This window comes from Nannobrachium achirus, assembly GCF_963921795.1.
Source record: "Nannobrachium achirus genome assembly, chromosome: 17".
NCBI lineage: Eukaryota > Metazoa > Chordata > Actinopteri > Myctophiformes > Myctophidae > Nannobrachium > Nannobrachium achirus.
This window is the reverse complement of record NC_137824.1, coordinates 48520839-48537579: the sequence shown is the minus strand read 5'-3', so window position 1 is coordinate 48537579 and position 16741 is coordinate 48520839. Positions and strand designations below refer to the sequence as shown.

Here is a 16741-nt window from a genome sequence, read left to right as displayed (position 1 = left end):
ATATAGATTTTTCTTGACATTATTAGTTTTATTGAGACACATTTTATAGTCCATGTGATTGTGTTTTCCTTCTTTTTACCAGTTTGAGTTGAGGCACTTTTAGTTTTGTTACATCAGTAGTTTGATTTGATCATTGAACTGGTTGTTGGGGACGTTCTGTTTTAGGTGAGCTTTGAACCCTGAACCTTTTGTTTATAAACCTTTTACTTATCGTTTGAGACACGCTGGCATGGAAGGTACAACTGAGAATGTAATACTTAACCCACCTTTTAGAATTTAGATGAAACATGAAAAATGTTTTATATGAGTTTCAAACCCATAACCTCCTGACAATAAACCCCCAGTTTATCATTTGAGCCACACTAGCATAGAAGATGCAGCTGAGAATGTAATAGTTAACCCACCTTGTAGAATTTAGATTGAGAGTGAAAAACATTCTTTAGAAGTTTTGAACCCCTAACCTATGGATTATAAATCCCTTACTTATCTCTTCAGTCTATTAGCTTATCATTTGAGCTGTAATACGTAACTGTAATACTTAACACACCCTTTTAGAATTTAGATGGAGAGTTTAATTTATCGCTTTAGCTACACTGGCAAGGACGATGCAACTGAGAATGTAATACTTAACCCACCTTGTAGAATTTAGAGTGAAAAACATTCTTTAGAAGTTTTGAACCCCTAACCTAGCATGGAATGGAATATGCAACTGAAAATGTAAAACCTAACTAAGAACGCACCTTTCAGAATTGAAATGGAGAGTGAAAAACAATCTTTAACTGTTTCGAACCCTTACTTACTTACTTATCTCTTCAGTCTAGTAGCTTATTATAAAACAAACCCTAGATTTATCATTGGAGCCGTAACACTTAACTGTAACACTTAACACACCTTTTAGAATTTAGATAGAGAGTGAAAAATAAATTGTAGGAGTTTCGAACCCTAAACTTTAATTTTATAAACCCCTATTTTATCGCTTTAGCTACACTAGCAAGGACTCCAGAAGCATTTCTCTCTTACTCTATCTCCAGGACCACCGAAGCTTATAGCTTATCATTACATCCTACCATCTCAAGACCTTCAGCTAGTTCTCACAGCAAGACCTCAGAGCCTTCAGTACGATTCAAGACATTTCAAGGTCTTACCGGACACCACTCCGGCGGGTCCTAATCCTTGAAACCAGTCCCTTTGAGTTTGATTTACATCATCACTTGAAATACAATGGGATGGGAAATAACACTGTGAATGTAATACTTAACACAAATTTTTGAGCGGTGCTAACCTCTCCTAAGTCTGGCTTTGTGAGTGTGTCCATATGTCCGTCCGTATGCCGTATGACGTTTTGGCACACCAATTATGACCAAGGTCAGAAATGTCATCACTATGACACCACAACAATGACAACATAAAAGGCAACATAAAAGGCACCGCTCACGAGCTTGCGTCAGCGCATGGAAACACAACAGCAAGTGGGCAAATTTACGCGAGTGGTTGGTGTTGGTTCTGGTCACTGTTTTGTCCCTTTTGAAGCATATATTAGCTTGCATGTTTTAAGTCAGCCCTAATACACCAGGTTCAATTATAGCAGATGAAACTGTTTGTTTGTGAGGGCAATCCGCATTGCTTGAAGCCATTAGCGGCTCTGCAACTGACAGGAGTTAAATGTGAGGTTCAGCATGTCAACCCCGAAGAGCGAGTGGTGCCCTTCCTCAGCTGTCCAGCCCTGCCAGCCATGCTTCTACCCAGTGGAATGCATCTTTTCAGTGCAAACGCAATCTGCCAGTACTTGTTTGAAGTGAGTGGACAGCTGTCCAGTGACCTGTGCCATCAATGGCTTGAATGGGAAGCCACCGAGCTTCAGCCGGCACTTATGGAGGCCCTCCACCTGGCTGTGCTGCAGGGGAAACGAGCAGAGGCATCCAAGTGCCTCCAGGGACCCCTCAGCTACCTGGACCAAAGCCTGAGGAAGACCACCACACCATACCTAACTGCTGAAGCTGTTTCTGTGGCTGATATCGTTCTGTGGGCATCACTGCACCCTGTTATGTCTGATTCCACCCTAACAGGCGAACACAAGACACTGCAGGCATGGTTTGACCGTGTGGCTGCTGTACAGGCCTGTCAGACAGCAGCTCAGAAGGTACAGCAGGGAAAGGGCCTTGAGGCCCTGAAGGGCTTCATGCAGAGGCAGCCTGCCCCACACTGCAGCCAGCGCAGCAGAGAGCCCCAGAGTCGGACACACAGCAGCAGCCCCACTGAGGGTGAGGAAGAACGTCAGTTCTCAGAGGACGAGCTAGAGTCAGCTGCCGTCACATGGGGTCAAGGACTGGACAGCTGCTCAATGAGCACAGAGAGACAACACCCCATCTTGCCTCAGGAGGGTAAGCGTAACATCCTGCTGACGAGTGCTTTGCCATATGTCAACAACGTCCCCCATCTGGGTAACATCATCGGCTGTGTCCTGAGTTCTGATGTCTTCGCCAGGTATGGACGTCTGCGAGGCTGGAACCTGCTGTTCGTGTGCGGTACAGATGAGTATGGCACTGCCACGGAGAACAAGGCCAGAGAGGAGGACCTGACACCGCAGCAGATCTGCGATAAATACCACGCCGTCCACTCCAGCATCTACAAGTGGTTCCAGATCGACTTTGATTTCTTTGGCAGAACCACCACAGAGCAGCAGACGAAAATAGCCCAGGACATTTTCTGGCGGCTGGAGAAGCGAGGCTTCCTGAAGGCGGACACGGTGGAGCAGCTCCGCTGTGAGAGCTGCCAGCGCTTCCTGGCTGACCGCTTTGTGGAGGGGGTGTGTCCCCACTGCAGCTACCCAGAGGCCCGTGGGGACCAGTGTGACAAGTGTGGTCGACTCATCAACGCCGTAGATCTCAGGGATCCCCAGTGTAAAGTATGCCGGCAGACTCCTGTCATCCGCTCCTCCAAACACCTGTTCCTGGACCTGCCCAAGTTGAAGAACCAGTTGGTGGAGTGGCTGGACAAGTCATTCAGTACAGGAGACTGGACGTCCAACGCCATACAGATCACCCGCTCCTGGCTGACGGCCGGACTCAAGCCGCGCTGCATCACCAGGGACCTGGAGTGGGGAACAAAGGTACCTCACCCTGACTTTGCGGGGAAGGTGTTCTACGTGTGGTTTGATGCCCCTATTGGCTACCTGTCCATCACCGCCAACTACACAGACCAATGGGAGAAGTGGTGGAAGAATCCAGAGCAGGTGGAGCTGTACAACTTCATGGCCAAAGACAATGTGCCATTTCACAGCGTGGTGTTCCCATGCTCCCTGCTGGGAGCTGATGACAACTACACCCTGGTCAACCACCTGGTCGCCACAGAGTATCTGAACTATGAAGATACCAAGTTCTCCAAGAGCCGTGGCGTGGGCGTGTTCGGAGACATGGCGAAGGACACGGGCATCCCCTCAGACGTGTGGCGCTTCTACCTGCTGTATGTGCGTCCAGAGAGCCAGGACTCTGTCTTCTCCTGGGCCGACATGGCTGCCAAGAACAACTCTGAGCTGCTTAATAACCTGGGAAACTTCATCAACAGAGCAGGGAAGTTTGTCAGTACGTTCTTCAAGGGCTGTGTGCCTGCGATGGACCTGCAGCAGGAGGACAAGAAGCTCCTGGCCCAGGTGGGCTGGGAGCTGCGCCAGTACATCCAGCTCTTGGACAAAGTCAAAATTCGAGACGCTTTGAAACACATCCTCAACATCTCTCGCCATGGCAACCAGTACATTCAGGTCAACGAGCCATGGAAGAAGATCAGGGAAGGAGCCACTGACAGTGACAGGCAACGTGCAGGCACAGTGACCGGTGTGTCTGTGAACATTGCGTGCTTGCTGTCTGTGATGATGTTGCCATACATGCCAACGGTCAGCCAAACCATCAGAGATCAGCTCAATGCCCCTCAGGCGTGCATCAACACCATTCTGAAAGGTACAGGCAGCGTCGTCTGTACCCTGGCCGCTGGCCACCGCATTGGCAATGTCAGTCCTTTGTTCGAGAAACTAGAGGCAGACCAGATTGAGGCTTTGAAGAAGAGATTTGATGGACAGCAGATAAAGCCACAGAACGCTGCTGCGGCTAAGCCCGTGCCAACCCCAGTCACTGCTGCCACCGTGGCGGCGGTGAGCACTGCCGACCCAAAGAGAGCCAAGCAGCTCACTGAGGCCGTGGCCCAACAGGGGGACAAGGTGCGTGCGCTGAAGGCCCAAAAGGCGGAGAAGGCCTTGCTCAACGCAGAGGTGGTCATACTCCTGGACCTAAAGAAACAGCTGGTTTTGGCAGAGGGGAAGAGCCCTGAGCCGGCACAGCAGAAGGGCAAGAAGAAATTAGATATTAAAAGAGAATTTAAAATCACCCAAAGAGGTTAGTCAGAGCAAAGGAAAACATTGAAGGTTTTAGGTATCATACTGGAGACTGTGAACAAGATGTACACTAAGGAAGAGATGAAGGTATTAGCTTAAGGCAAAGCTGTGACAGGATCTGAGACAATGTGGTATTGGCACCGATGACTAATGAACTGCTGGATAGGCTGACGGGGGAATGAAAACAGACAAGAGAGAGTCAAATGAATAAATACATCTAGAGAATGGGAGGGATTTCTGTAAATCCCTTCACCAAAATAACCAGATTTTATACTCTCTGATTAAGTCTGCGTGCCGATATTGGCGTTGGATGGTGTGTTGTTTTTTATACCCTTGGAAGATTATTCTTATGCCTTTCCTACAAAAAACATATCGGACCAGGAAAATAAAGACATCAAATCAATAAAAATCGCACATGTGCGAATGGTATCAAACATGACACACGTGGATATCTCCTTGTATGAGACGTTTTGTCCATGACATCAGCTGTGGTGATGTCGGTCTCTGCGTACGTTCCATGGCGTTAAGAAAATTGGACCCTGTGTGCAAAGGCTTTTAGTCTTGTGTGACCGCAGCTGTTGGTACTGCATACATAGGGACACAGGGACCTACATCCTAAGTCAAACGTAGGAGCGGTTTTCACCGTGTGACCAGATGGGATCTGGTCGTGTGTAGGTTAGTTACCCGGAACTCCATACATGGAGTTCCGGGTATTATGTTCTGAAACGTTGGTACTACATACATAGGGACACATACATAGGGACATACCCACTAAGTCAAACAGAGAGAGATTTGCACCCTTAACCTTCAGTTTATAAACTTCAGATTTATCGCTTGAGATACGCTGGCATGAAAGATGAAAGTGAAAATATAATCAGAATTGAACCTTTCAAATTTTAGATTGAGAATTTAGATGAAAGGTGAAAAATGTTCTTCAGGGGAGAGGTGTTTGCTGTGTATTTTCATATTTTGACTTCTCTCCCTTCAACCTCAAATACAATCTAGACAATCTCAGTAGTGTGCAATGCCTGGTGCAAGAGAAAAGGAGGGGCTTCACAAGCTGAAGATTGTTGGTTTGAATCATGGTCCTGGTAAGCCTTACAAAAGTATGTTACTATGAGAAATGGCACAGCTTGTCCCTGTTCGTCCGTCTGGACGTCGTGTACACTTTTTTACGGTCGATGGGTTTGTCGCTCTGACATCATGCTCTGATGTCACTGTGATGTCAGGGGAACCACACTGACACATCACTGTGACATCACAGTGATGTCAGATACTCAGAGCAGGCATCTCCACATTTGGGCATAAACAGGTGACATCACAGTGATGTCAGATACTCAGAGCAGGGATCTCCATATATGGGCATAAAAGGGATTCTGTTTGGGATCTCCATATACGGGCATAAAAGGGATTGTATCCCAGATGATGCCCTGTTAGGAGAACCACACTAACAGAATCCATATATGGCCAAGACAGATGGCGCGTTTCTTCCTTAGGCGTCTTACTGGTTAAATCCAGTACATGGATTGGGAACAGTGGATAACGAAACCGGCCTAGCAGAGAATTGCACACTAAGGAGTGCACTTTTATAGTTTTTTTATGAAGTTATGAACTGGGGAAATTGCTGTAAATGGTCATGCATCTTTTCTTCAAGTACAAAAATGAATTAAAATGAATGTCTGGAGGCGACCCTGAACAGGCCACAGAAAATGTTGCTTCGCTTATGCCATAAAATCTCACTCGATGGTTTTGTGAAAAGTTGGCAGCACTGAATATATTCTATTATTACTGGATCCTCTGTCCTGCCCTGTCGAGCAGTAGATACCTCCACCCACTCACATGCCTCAGATCTGTAGTTTCTGCCAAGTACATCCACTGAGATACCTTTAGCACACAATGTCCAGTAACATTTACCTTATCACTTTCACTTCATTTTACTTACACTCGGAACAACATTGTCCACCAAACACCTCCACATTGGTAGCTGTAGGTCTGAGCTGGCCTCAATTCAATCCTCACCCTGAACAAACATCCATGACACCAGCACTTTGTTTGTTTCCATAGCCATCCATAGTAAGTACCTTAAACATCCATAGTCAGTACCATAGTCATCCATAGTCAGTACCATAGCCATCCATAGTAAGTACCATAGACATCTATAGTAAGTAGTAAGTACCATAGACATCATTACTAAGTATCCTGGCCAGTGACATTCTCTCTGCAGCTCAGTTCCATTGTAAAATTATGGGATATATACCACTAAATAGCCAATAGCGGCTAATGGGCTGTACCGGTTCAAGCCAATTGCAGGCATGCATGGTGCACATTTCCTGAGTGCTCGATGCACTAGAGCAGGGCTACTCAACTTAAGATGGCTCAGGGGCCACTCAGCAAAATACCAAAAGTCCAAAGGGCCGCAAGCTAAAAATGACGGTCCCATTTTGGACATTTACAATGATTTTGTAACACACTTCATGACAAGTCTAATAATTAAGGAAACGCCCAGGAAACAGCCACATTTCCATCTATATAAGCCAGGCCAAACCTCATTGAACCAAAAGATTGTCATGGATGGAATGAAGAAATGATCAAATGTTATCAAATTAGGCTTTATTCACAAAATGTGAAGTGAAAATTAACAGAACTAGTTCAACCGTAACCGCCCCTGTGTCTGGGTATGCAAGACTAGTGAACTTTGGCAATGTAAAGGTTTGTTTTCTCATGCCAATAACGCTCCTTTTCATTAATAGGATGGATTTAAAATAAATAGACGTTTATATTCAATCACTCAAACCCCAGCATCCCTATTCTTGGGGGACATTCACCAAAAATAGCCGATCTACAAGCTCACCACAAGATGCATTGTGAGCTTGTAGATCGGCTATTTTTGGTTAAGAGTTGTTAAAAATAAAAATAACTCAAGTACAGTTCAACTCAGCCAGTTGTAGGCTTCTGTGCTTGTAAAACAGTTTGATGCTTTGAGCTCTCCTTCAATGAGCAGTTAGTTGTGTTTAATCTCAAAGCATCAAACTGTTTTACAAACTACTGGCTGAGTTGAACTGTACTTGAGTTATTTTTCCATACAACAACAACTCTTAACCAAAAATAGCCGATCTAACAAGCTCAAAATGCATCCTGTGGTGAGCTTGTAGATCGGCTATTTTTGGTGAATGTCCCCCAAGAATAGGGATGCTGGCGTTTGAGTGATTGAATAATAAGTATAAACGTCCATTTATTTTAAATCCGTCCTATTAATGAAAAGGAGCGTTATTGGCATGAGAAAACTTCCCCATTTGGGGTACAAGCATAGTTCCCTGGCTGCTACGATCTGTTGGAATGTGTGCACTGTCTGTCGGTGCTGGCGGAGTCACGGAGGCAGAGACAAGTACAGGCAAGGACTACGTCTTCACTAGCCTAAAACATGACGGTCCGGGTCGCGAGCGTTCATATCGCACGACCGTCATGCGTCTCCACTCCAATGAGCCCGACTGTGGTTGTCTGCAGCCTGCTGCAAAATCTCCGCAGATTTGTCTGTCTGACCGTCTCGTTGTACAATATCTAGTGTAGCCACCTGCATCTCCGCACAGCTCTCTGTGCATAATGCATTGACTCGACTGCATTCGCTTCCTGACTACGGAGTCCACCGAGGCTCAAACATCACCGCATTTTGCATTGCGCATTAACTTTGACAGGCTTAGAAAAATCATATTTTTATTGGCATGATCATGACGGGCCGCACAGACATGCGGAAAGGGCCGCATGCGGCCCGCGGGTTGAGTAGCGCTGCACTAGAGGTTCAATTTGCCTTGGCTTTAGAGGGGGGAAACAAGGGAGGACACCAACTCTACACTGTTTAACTACCTGTAGCAGTAGCTCCCTGAGCCTGCGCAGCTGCGACTCCAGCTGCTTGTTGTGGTCCTCCAGAATCTGCATGCGCGTCTCCAGGCGCGTCTTGTGCTGGCGGAGGACGCGCGCCTCGGCCAGGAGCTCCTCGTCCTGCAGTCCGTCTGCCGTGGGCGAGCCGGGGCCTCCCTCGCCGGCCTCCGTCAGCATGGGAACCGACGCCGCCTCCTCGTGCTTCCACTTGAGACGCCGGTACTCCCCCTGCAGCACCCTGTGTGTGGAGCGCCACGGAGGACATGGAGTCAGTGGCATGTCTCGGTGGAACAAGCGCGCATGCACACACACACACACACACACACACACACACACACACACACACACACACGTATACACATACATACAGTAAAATCCTGTGTTAATTTAAATGTAAAATGTGTAAAAATGTTTACACTCCAGAGTTAAGTTAACACTCAGGATTTTTAGGCTAGTCATGCACGCATGTTCACATGTGTAGCCCCCACAGTTAGTACCAGCCATGAACCAGCGACAACAGCCCTGCTAATTTGGCTCAGCCCTATTAGCACGACTGGTTGTGCGTTGGACTGGCGAGCGGGAGTCCCGGGTTCAATCTCCGCTTCCGCATATCACTACAATCTGGCGTTGTCAGCAGGATGAGGAGTGTGATATCCTCGCGTGAGGGACAGGTCCACGTCGAGTGCGGCGATCCGCGGTGTGAAGTGTGAAGCGCGAGGGTGCGCTCCAAAGATCAGGGGGGTGATTGTAGCCCCCACAGTTAGCACCAGCCATGGACCAGCAACAAAAGCCTTGCTAATTGGGCTCAGCCCTATTAGCACGACTGGTTCTGCGTTGGACTGGTGAGTGGGAGTCCCGGGTTCAATCCCCGCTTCCGCCTATCACTACACATGCATCAATGTTCCGCATAGTGCACATACATAACACGTTGTACACGACTGGAGGGAGATGCGTGTTCATATTAACGCAGCAGACATTTAGCACAGGCGGAAATGTGTACAGTAGCATCTCTATATGATTGCCTGAGATGATGTTTATCAATATCGCATAAATAAATGCTGCCGTCACACTAATGCATACACAACAGTTATCTTGGTTTGGAATATAAAGTGGAGTCAGGTAATTCCTTCTCTCTCAGTCTGACGGCATCCTTGAATCTGAATACACAATTCTTTAAAAGTCTTGAATATAAACTGCCATTACGTTAAAGATACAGCCTTTTAGCCTGAGGCATCCAGCATCACAGAGAGTGCTGTGATGCTGTGTTGTGTTTCTTTTGTTTGCTTTTGTTGCTGGGATATCTTAAAATCAATGCCCTTTGTCAGATGCCGAATTTGTAGGGCTTTGGGGTGAACAGGAGCTGTACTGTGTCAGCAGCAAATCCAAACACCCCGTCCAAAGGATCAAAGCTGTTTGCTTTCTCTCAATAACAATACAGTGGGGTAGCGTTCAAACGCCTGGCACATCAGAGTCACAGTAAACGATTCCCAGCCTCTAAAATAAACCAGTGCAACGCCTAGTGATGAATAAGAGCCTCAGAGCACACTGTGACATCATACTTGAGGGTAAAAAAAAATGGGTCAAGGTTTCAGACAGGCATAGGGCGGGTGCATGCGTGTGTAAGTGTTTGTGTCCGTGCGTGCATGCGTTTTATGTGTACCTAAAAGGACAGAGGCTCTCGGAAGACAAGAGAAATGTATGTGCATGATTCATACCTATGAAGATTGCCTCTGGTATCAAATTAAGTGAATAGGAAAAATAAATGACCTCGAGTGAGGACAACTACCTAAGGGTGTAGGGCACCAGGAAAATAAATCCACATTTGAGCACAACATCTAAAATGAGGTCGTCTAAAAACCTTCCATGCTTGTGTCATCTTGAATCTGTGCATAATAATGATAACACACTGGTGTTGGTTTGTATATCATTCAAGTATACAGTAAGTATAAATAAATTGTATTTCTGTGGGCTGGACGGTGATGCAGTTTCATCAACTGGCACTAATGGTATATGTGCTCATGAAAGAAATGATTGTTTTCTTCCATCAAAGGCCTCAATCAAAAGTGAAAGTGTTTATGCCTAGCAGGCGGTCTTTGATTGGCGTCGCCAATAGCCATAAATAACCGCATAGTACGGAGGCTACGGATGAAGGATCACAAGCATGCATGCAAGCACGTACAGTCATACACGCCGCACGCACAGTTAGCTCATCCACCTCCCGCAGCCCTGATTCCCCAACAACAAAAACAACAAAGCAGATGATATTTTGTTCAAGGCCCCCCACGGCCCAACATGCTTCCTGAGTCAGGAACCAGGGCTCGGAATCCTGACACACATTCCAATCACACGCCAGAGCTAGGGATGGGACGATATGAACATTTCATATCACGATTATTGTCACAAAGGAAATCGCGATATACGATATTGTCGCGATAATCAAAATCCGTTATCCTGGAGCGGAATATTTGCCAAAAAATAGCCGATCTACAAGCTTACAACGCGTTGCGACGCGTTGTAAGCTTGTAGATCGGCTATTTTTTGGCAAAGACATTTGATAGAGAGTGGGAAAAAAAGACTGTATCAAGTACCAATATTCTAGGTACCTACATTTAAAAGAAATATACATATTTCTTTTAAATGTAGGAAAATATATATTTTTTTAATTTAAAAGAATATATATCGTCACTGTCGGGCAGACACCTCGTAACTCCCAAATTTCAAATTTGTACGTTTTATCGTAAAGTAAAGCCCTGCTTCATCATACAAGACTGTGGCACAAAACTAGTGAGCGAGGCGTTGTGTGCTTGAAGATCGGCTATTTTCACTATTTTAAATCATTTTTAAAATGATAACCGCAGAACGAACGGTTTCTGATCATACGAGGTTTCCACCCGGCATAGACGATATGTTTTACTGGATGTCCTGTTTGGGAACCACTGCTGCCTCACCACTGACCGGTTCTCGTTCTCCAGGCGAGCGAAGGTGCGTTGGAGCTCCTCCTGGTCCTGGTGCTCCAGGTGGGCCAGCAGCAGGTGCTGTCCGCACGGCGAGTCCTGCTCCAGGGCTGACGGGCTGGAGTGACGCAGGAGGTAGTGATCTTCATCCCTGAGTCCCCCGCACAGGAGAGACAGCACATTGAGCCATGAGCACACAGCCGCCAGCAGCAGCAGCAGCAGCAGCACAGAGCAGGGAGCCATAGGACACAACGCACCGTGCACAGAGCAGGGAGCCATAGGACACAACGCACCGTGCACAGAGCAGGGAGCCATAGGACACAACGCACCGTGCACAGTGGGACGGAACGGGAAAAGACACGCCAAGACAGAGCAGCACAGGCAGTGTTGTAAAGTAGCTAAGTACATTTACTTAAGTAATATACTTAAGTAGTAATTTTGAGGTATTTGTACTTTACCTGAGTATTTCCATTTTCAACACTTTTACTTCTACTCCATTACATCTCGGATCCAAATATTGTACTTTTACTCCACTACATTTATTTGAAAACTTTAGTTAGTAGTTACTTTGTAGATATATTATTATAAAACATACATAAACCACTTTAGCCCTATTTTATACCTTGGCTATTTAAAAATAGACGATCTACAAGCTCACAACTTGTACTTTTGGTACTTTAAGTACATTTTAATGCCAATACTTTAGTACTTTTACTCAAGTAAATTTTGAATTCCAGACTTTTACTTGTAACAGAGTATTTCTATATTGCAGTATCGATACCTCTACTTAAGTAAAACAACTGAATACTTTTTCCACAACTGAGCACAGGACAGGACAGAGAGGGACCACGCATTACACAACAGGCCGGCGTTGGGATGAAACGGACCATCGAAGCATTGCCAGTCTGTCACACACGACACAGCCAAAGTTAACACGCGATTTCCCTTTCACCAGCTGGAATCTGTTTCGACAGCTAAGCTGTTAAATAAATTCTTCCCACACAGTATCTACTGAAAAGTGACGTGGGCCTACAGCCACGCTGGAAGTGTGTAAAATAATTGCATTATGGGGTACTGAACTAACAAATAGCAATTTGGAAGCAAACACGCTCACACAAATAGCCCAGTTAGTGGCAATGCATGGGTCTGTGGCTTTCACACACCGAATCATTTAGGTAAGATTAATGACGTTAATGTCATGATTGAGCAACTTGGGTCTTATATCTTGTAGCCTTACAACAGAGATTTATAGCCATGTGCAACTGTAGTCCATGGATACTAGGCAGGCTGATTGTGCTTACAGTCCAGATTCACTTTAATCTTTGCTCCATACGCTTCCACCAGCGCCCCAGCAAGAATGATTTAAACTATAATTGTTTGTCAGCCAGTCTCTCTGGAATCCCATATTGTAGAATTTATTTACTATCTAGGCTCGAGACAATGCCAGCCAGACTGGCAATTACCAGCTGATGCAACCACAGTGCAGAAAGATAGAAGAGAAAAGAAAGAAGAACATTGAATAGGGCAGACCATAGCATGAGGCCGCCATGCAGCAGCCAGAAGCAGAAAGAGCACATAGAGAGCCATACAGCAAGAAATGCAAAGTAGCACTCATAGACAAACTGGCAGGCTAGCAAGACACAGAATACACACATATGACAGCACAGAACAACATGGCTACAGTAGATATACAGGGTTGTGAGAGAACATCTATGGAGAAAGACACATGGGAGAGTCTCCAAGAACACCTGATGGAACCACTTCAACCGACAAAAGGTACATGAAAGTGTAGACGAATATACAACACGGCTGTCTCTATACTGTGAATGAAAAGAACAGGCTTCTTTGAAGCTCACCAACTTAAACTTGGGAGAACGACCATGAGACCAGATAATATTATTGGCTTATGTTATGCTAAGCGCCTGGGCAAATTCTTTAATCTACATTTTAGAAACAAGTTGAATGAATACTGTCTTTACACTGTTCACATTTTATGCTATTATAATTTGCTGCAATCTGTGATAGGCTACTCCTAATTTACATAGGCAATCTGCCCAGCACAACAATGTATTTTTAAGACTTTGCTGTTGTTTATACCCACGTGTATCAGCCTACACTTACAGTATATCTACTGCTGCTAGAGATTACAATGCCGTCTCAACATTCACTCTGTTGCACACTGTGCATTTATTTTAGACCGGCCGTGTATCATTATACGCTTGTATAACCATGTCTTGCCTTTCATGTTGCACCGTAGTGTAGGAGAAAATCTCATTTGTTCCACTGTAAGCTATACTTGTCTACACTTGTCTGATGTTTGAAAAATGACAATAATGTTAACAAAATGTCGTCAACCAATCATCGAAGACGATGATACACGAAATAAGAAGAAGGAGATGAACCTATACCCAAAGACATACAAAATCTAAGAATATAACAACTTGTGTAAACAAATATTCTAATTGGAGCCATCAGATAAAATTATTACATATAATACCAAGATTAAGAATAAATTAGCACTGACGAGGCGTTCAAACCTTCACAAGCCTCATGTGTTCGTTGGAGAGCCTCCCATGCACACCCACACATTGAGTTCCATCCAAATAGCACATACAGTACAGTACATGCAAAATACATCAGAGACAAGCTGCAGCAGCACCAAGGTTAATTCATAATGACAGACAGGTGCATTTCACTGTAACATTATATATACAGCTGCTATTATCAAATCACAGACATTATTTACCCATGCACGACACACGCACACACTAACACACACAAATATACAAAGGCTAAAACCATCGACCACATCATCCATCTGCATCAGCATACTTGGGATCCCAAAAGGAACCAACATTCTTTGAAGACAAAATCCTGGCTTGCAAGCAACCTTGACTTTAATGTAGTCGCTTCAAAGAGACAGAGGGTTTAAAGCACCCGCACAGGTGCTTGTTAAGCACCTGTGCGCTTGATTAACCCTGACAAAATGAGGTATAAATGCAAGACACTGTGGCACACCCACTCTAGTCCTTGAATCATCTGATCCCAGTACCTCTTACTGTTCTTTAGAGAGGACTGGCCTTGTTGACATCCTAATTCATTTCAAAGCTCCCAATCCCTACTCCTCTGGCCTCTGCCACCTCACCTCACCTCACCCTCCCCCGCCCACACAGCCAGCCTCCAGGTCCTTGAAACACACAAGTGTGTGTGTAAAGTGTGTGACACGGCGCGCAACTAAGTACAAATCAGGCATAACCGCGTTAGATTATATGTATAACTGTTTAGTGCTGATGTTTTTTTTATTTGCTTTTTATTTTGCAATGAGGCTCATTTGCATAGAAAGGGACTCACATTACTTAACTGAAATACGTGCAAGCTGCTATTTGCTTGGTAGGCACCGCAGTTTTTGTGCGTGCGGTTTTAGTAGCCGCAAAGGTTGCGCAATACTTTTGTGAATTCTTTTGATTCCCAAGAGTTAAAAGACCACTGAGAGACACTCTACTCTGAGGGTCTGACAGTTTGATGGTGAAACTCTGTTTTTGAGCGGTGGGGATGTGTCCAGTGCAAAGATGAAGGAAGTGAGTGAATACAAAAGCTCACCGAGATATCAACATCGAAACAAGAGAAATCCAAGCGCAAGTGCCTGGCCGTTATTGATGTCACTGTAGTCTAATTGTCTCTTGTCCAACATACATCTGTGCTATCTTGATATATCAGTTTAATATTCTCATTCTCAGTGAATTCGCTTCTTTGAGCTACATATCAAAGTATGAGACAGTGGGTGCCGTGCACATTTGGAAGCCCATTTGGACGTTGATAATGACCTTATTGTAGCTACAGGGACAGATAAGGAATGGCAGGAGGATGGATTCACAACATTCTGACACGATAAGAGGTAAGCTATTTGAGCACATGAATAAATAAAATGTAGCCGGCTACATACGGAAATAAATCCTTCTTTCTTTCTTTTTCTCTATCTCTCTCTCTCTCTCTCTCTCTCTCTCTCTCTCAGCAAGCCATAGCCTTTGAATGATTTGAATTACAGAGAAATTAGAATTATAGTTATACACGTCAGTGCAAAATTGCGCCTCACTGCACTGCAAGTCTGTAGGCAAAATAGCATTGCTCGATGATAGCATCACACCACACCTTATTTATTTATTTTTTTATCCCACGGTTTTGTAACCCATTTTTCACCCAGTATCAATTATATAATGTAATCCTGGGCGCTACACTCCCTCTGCCAAACGGGGAGACAACGGACTGACCTCATGCTTCCTTCTATGCATGAAGAGTCCAAGTCGCTTCTTTTCACCTGACAGGGGGGAGTTTCCTTAGTGCGTGGAAGGAACATGTTATTCCAACCAGTACCTTTCCCCTCCATCAGGCACCCTGGCTGGCCAGGGGGAGGAAGTATACTGTAGTAGAGAGGCTACCTATACCCTAGGGGACACGGGAGAACCTGCAAACTCCACACAGAAAGGCCATTTTGCCAACCCCACCGAGGGTATGGGAACTGATGATGCAGAGGAGAGAACACGCCCACAGCGTCCCCGGTGGGAATCGAACCCAGGACCTTCTAGCTGTGAGGCGACAGCACTACCGACTGCCGACTGTAGAGCTGGCATAAGATAGGGTCCTCAGACTCAATGAAAACACACAAAGTGTGTGCACCGTGCACTGCCATAGGTCATTTTCATTATGTGGAGCATGGCAACATTTTCTCCCATGACACTAACACACAATTAAAGTGTTGAGGATACACGCACAAAGAAATAAATGGCAAACGTGCCTGCGCACATACATACACACATTACAAAAACATGTACGCACACGCACGAGCACACACACACGCGCGCGCGCGCACGCACGCACGCACGCACGCACGCACGCACGCACGCACGCACGCACGCACACACACACACACACACACACACACACACACACACACACACACACACACACACACACACACAGACACCAACGAACCAATCCCAAGGGAAAATTGTGAAAGGCTATGGGTGTAATGAGACAGTTTGGTGTGTTGGGGGGGCTGTATACTCACAGGCTTTCATCAGGAGACAGGCTGTCCGTGAAGAAGGAACAGTTCTGGCTCTCCATTTCTGCCAGTCTACACACACACACACACACACACACACACACACACACACACACACACACACAGAAAACACACATGCACGCACATTCACAGACACACAAACAGGCACAAAGAAAAGGAAGGAATACAGTGGAGTAGATGAGTCAGATTGATGCTGTGTGGGAGAATATTGCAGGATATTTTCAACAAAAATGGATAGCAGCAATGACAAGAAAGTGCTGCTGAACCATTTTCACACATTATAGGTCATTATAGGCAAAAAGTATACAGTAGGCCAAAATGTTCTAAATTGTTTTGGTAGATCTACAACAGGGGTGGGCAACTTTGATGGTGGAGAGGGCCACTACGTTTCCATCTTCACTCCAGAGGGCCACGTTGCATATTGCTATGTCCTACTTTGTCATTCTA

The 16741-nt window shown here is 45.4% G+C and overlaps 2 protein-coding genes across 2 annotated transcripts in view; one reads left to right on the top strand and one right to left on the bottom strand.

Moving 5' to 3' along the window:
* The window catches only part of drp2 (dystrophin related protein 2), a gene marked incomplete at both ends in the record, with an annotated part of 123851 nt that overhangs the window by 16002 nt on the left and 91108 nt on the right, over window positions 1-16741 (bottom strand). The window contains 3 exon segments of the mRNA XM_080746779.1: window positions 8246-8498; window positions 11216-11365; window positions 16280-16345. Of these exon segments, the coding sequence (XP_080602905.1) occupies window positions 8246-8498; window positions 11216-11365; window positions 16280-16345 (469 nt within the window).
* On the top strand, window positions 1589-4390 carry LOC308301960 (methionine--tRNA ligase, cytoplasmic-like; the record flags this gene model as incomplete). The annotated part of the gene is made up of 1 exon (XM_080746107.1): window positions 1589-4390. The coding sequence occupies one exon, from the start codon at window positions 1589-1591 to the stop codon at window positions 4388-4390; it is 2802 nt and encodes a 933-aa protein (XP_080602233.1).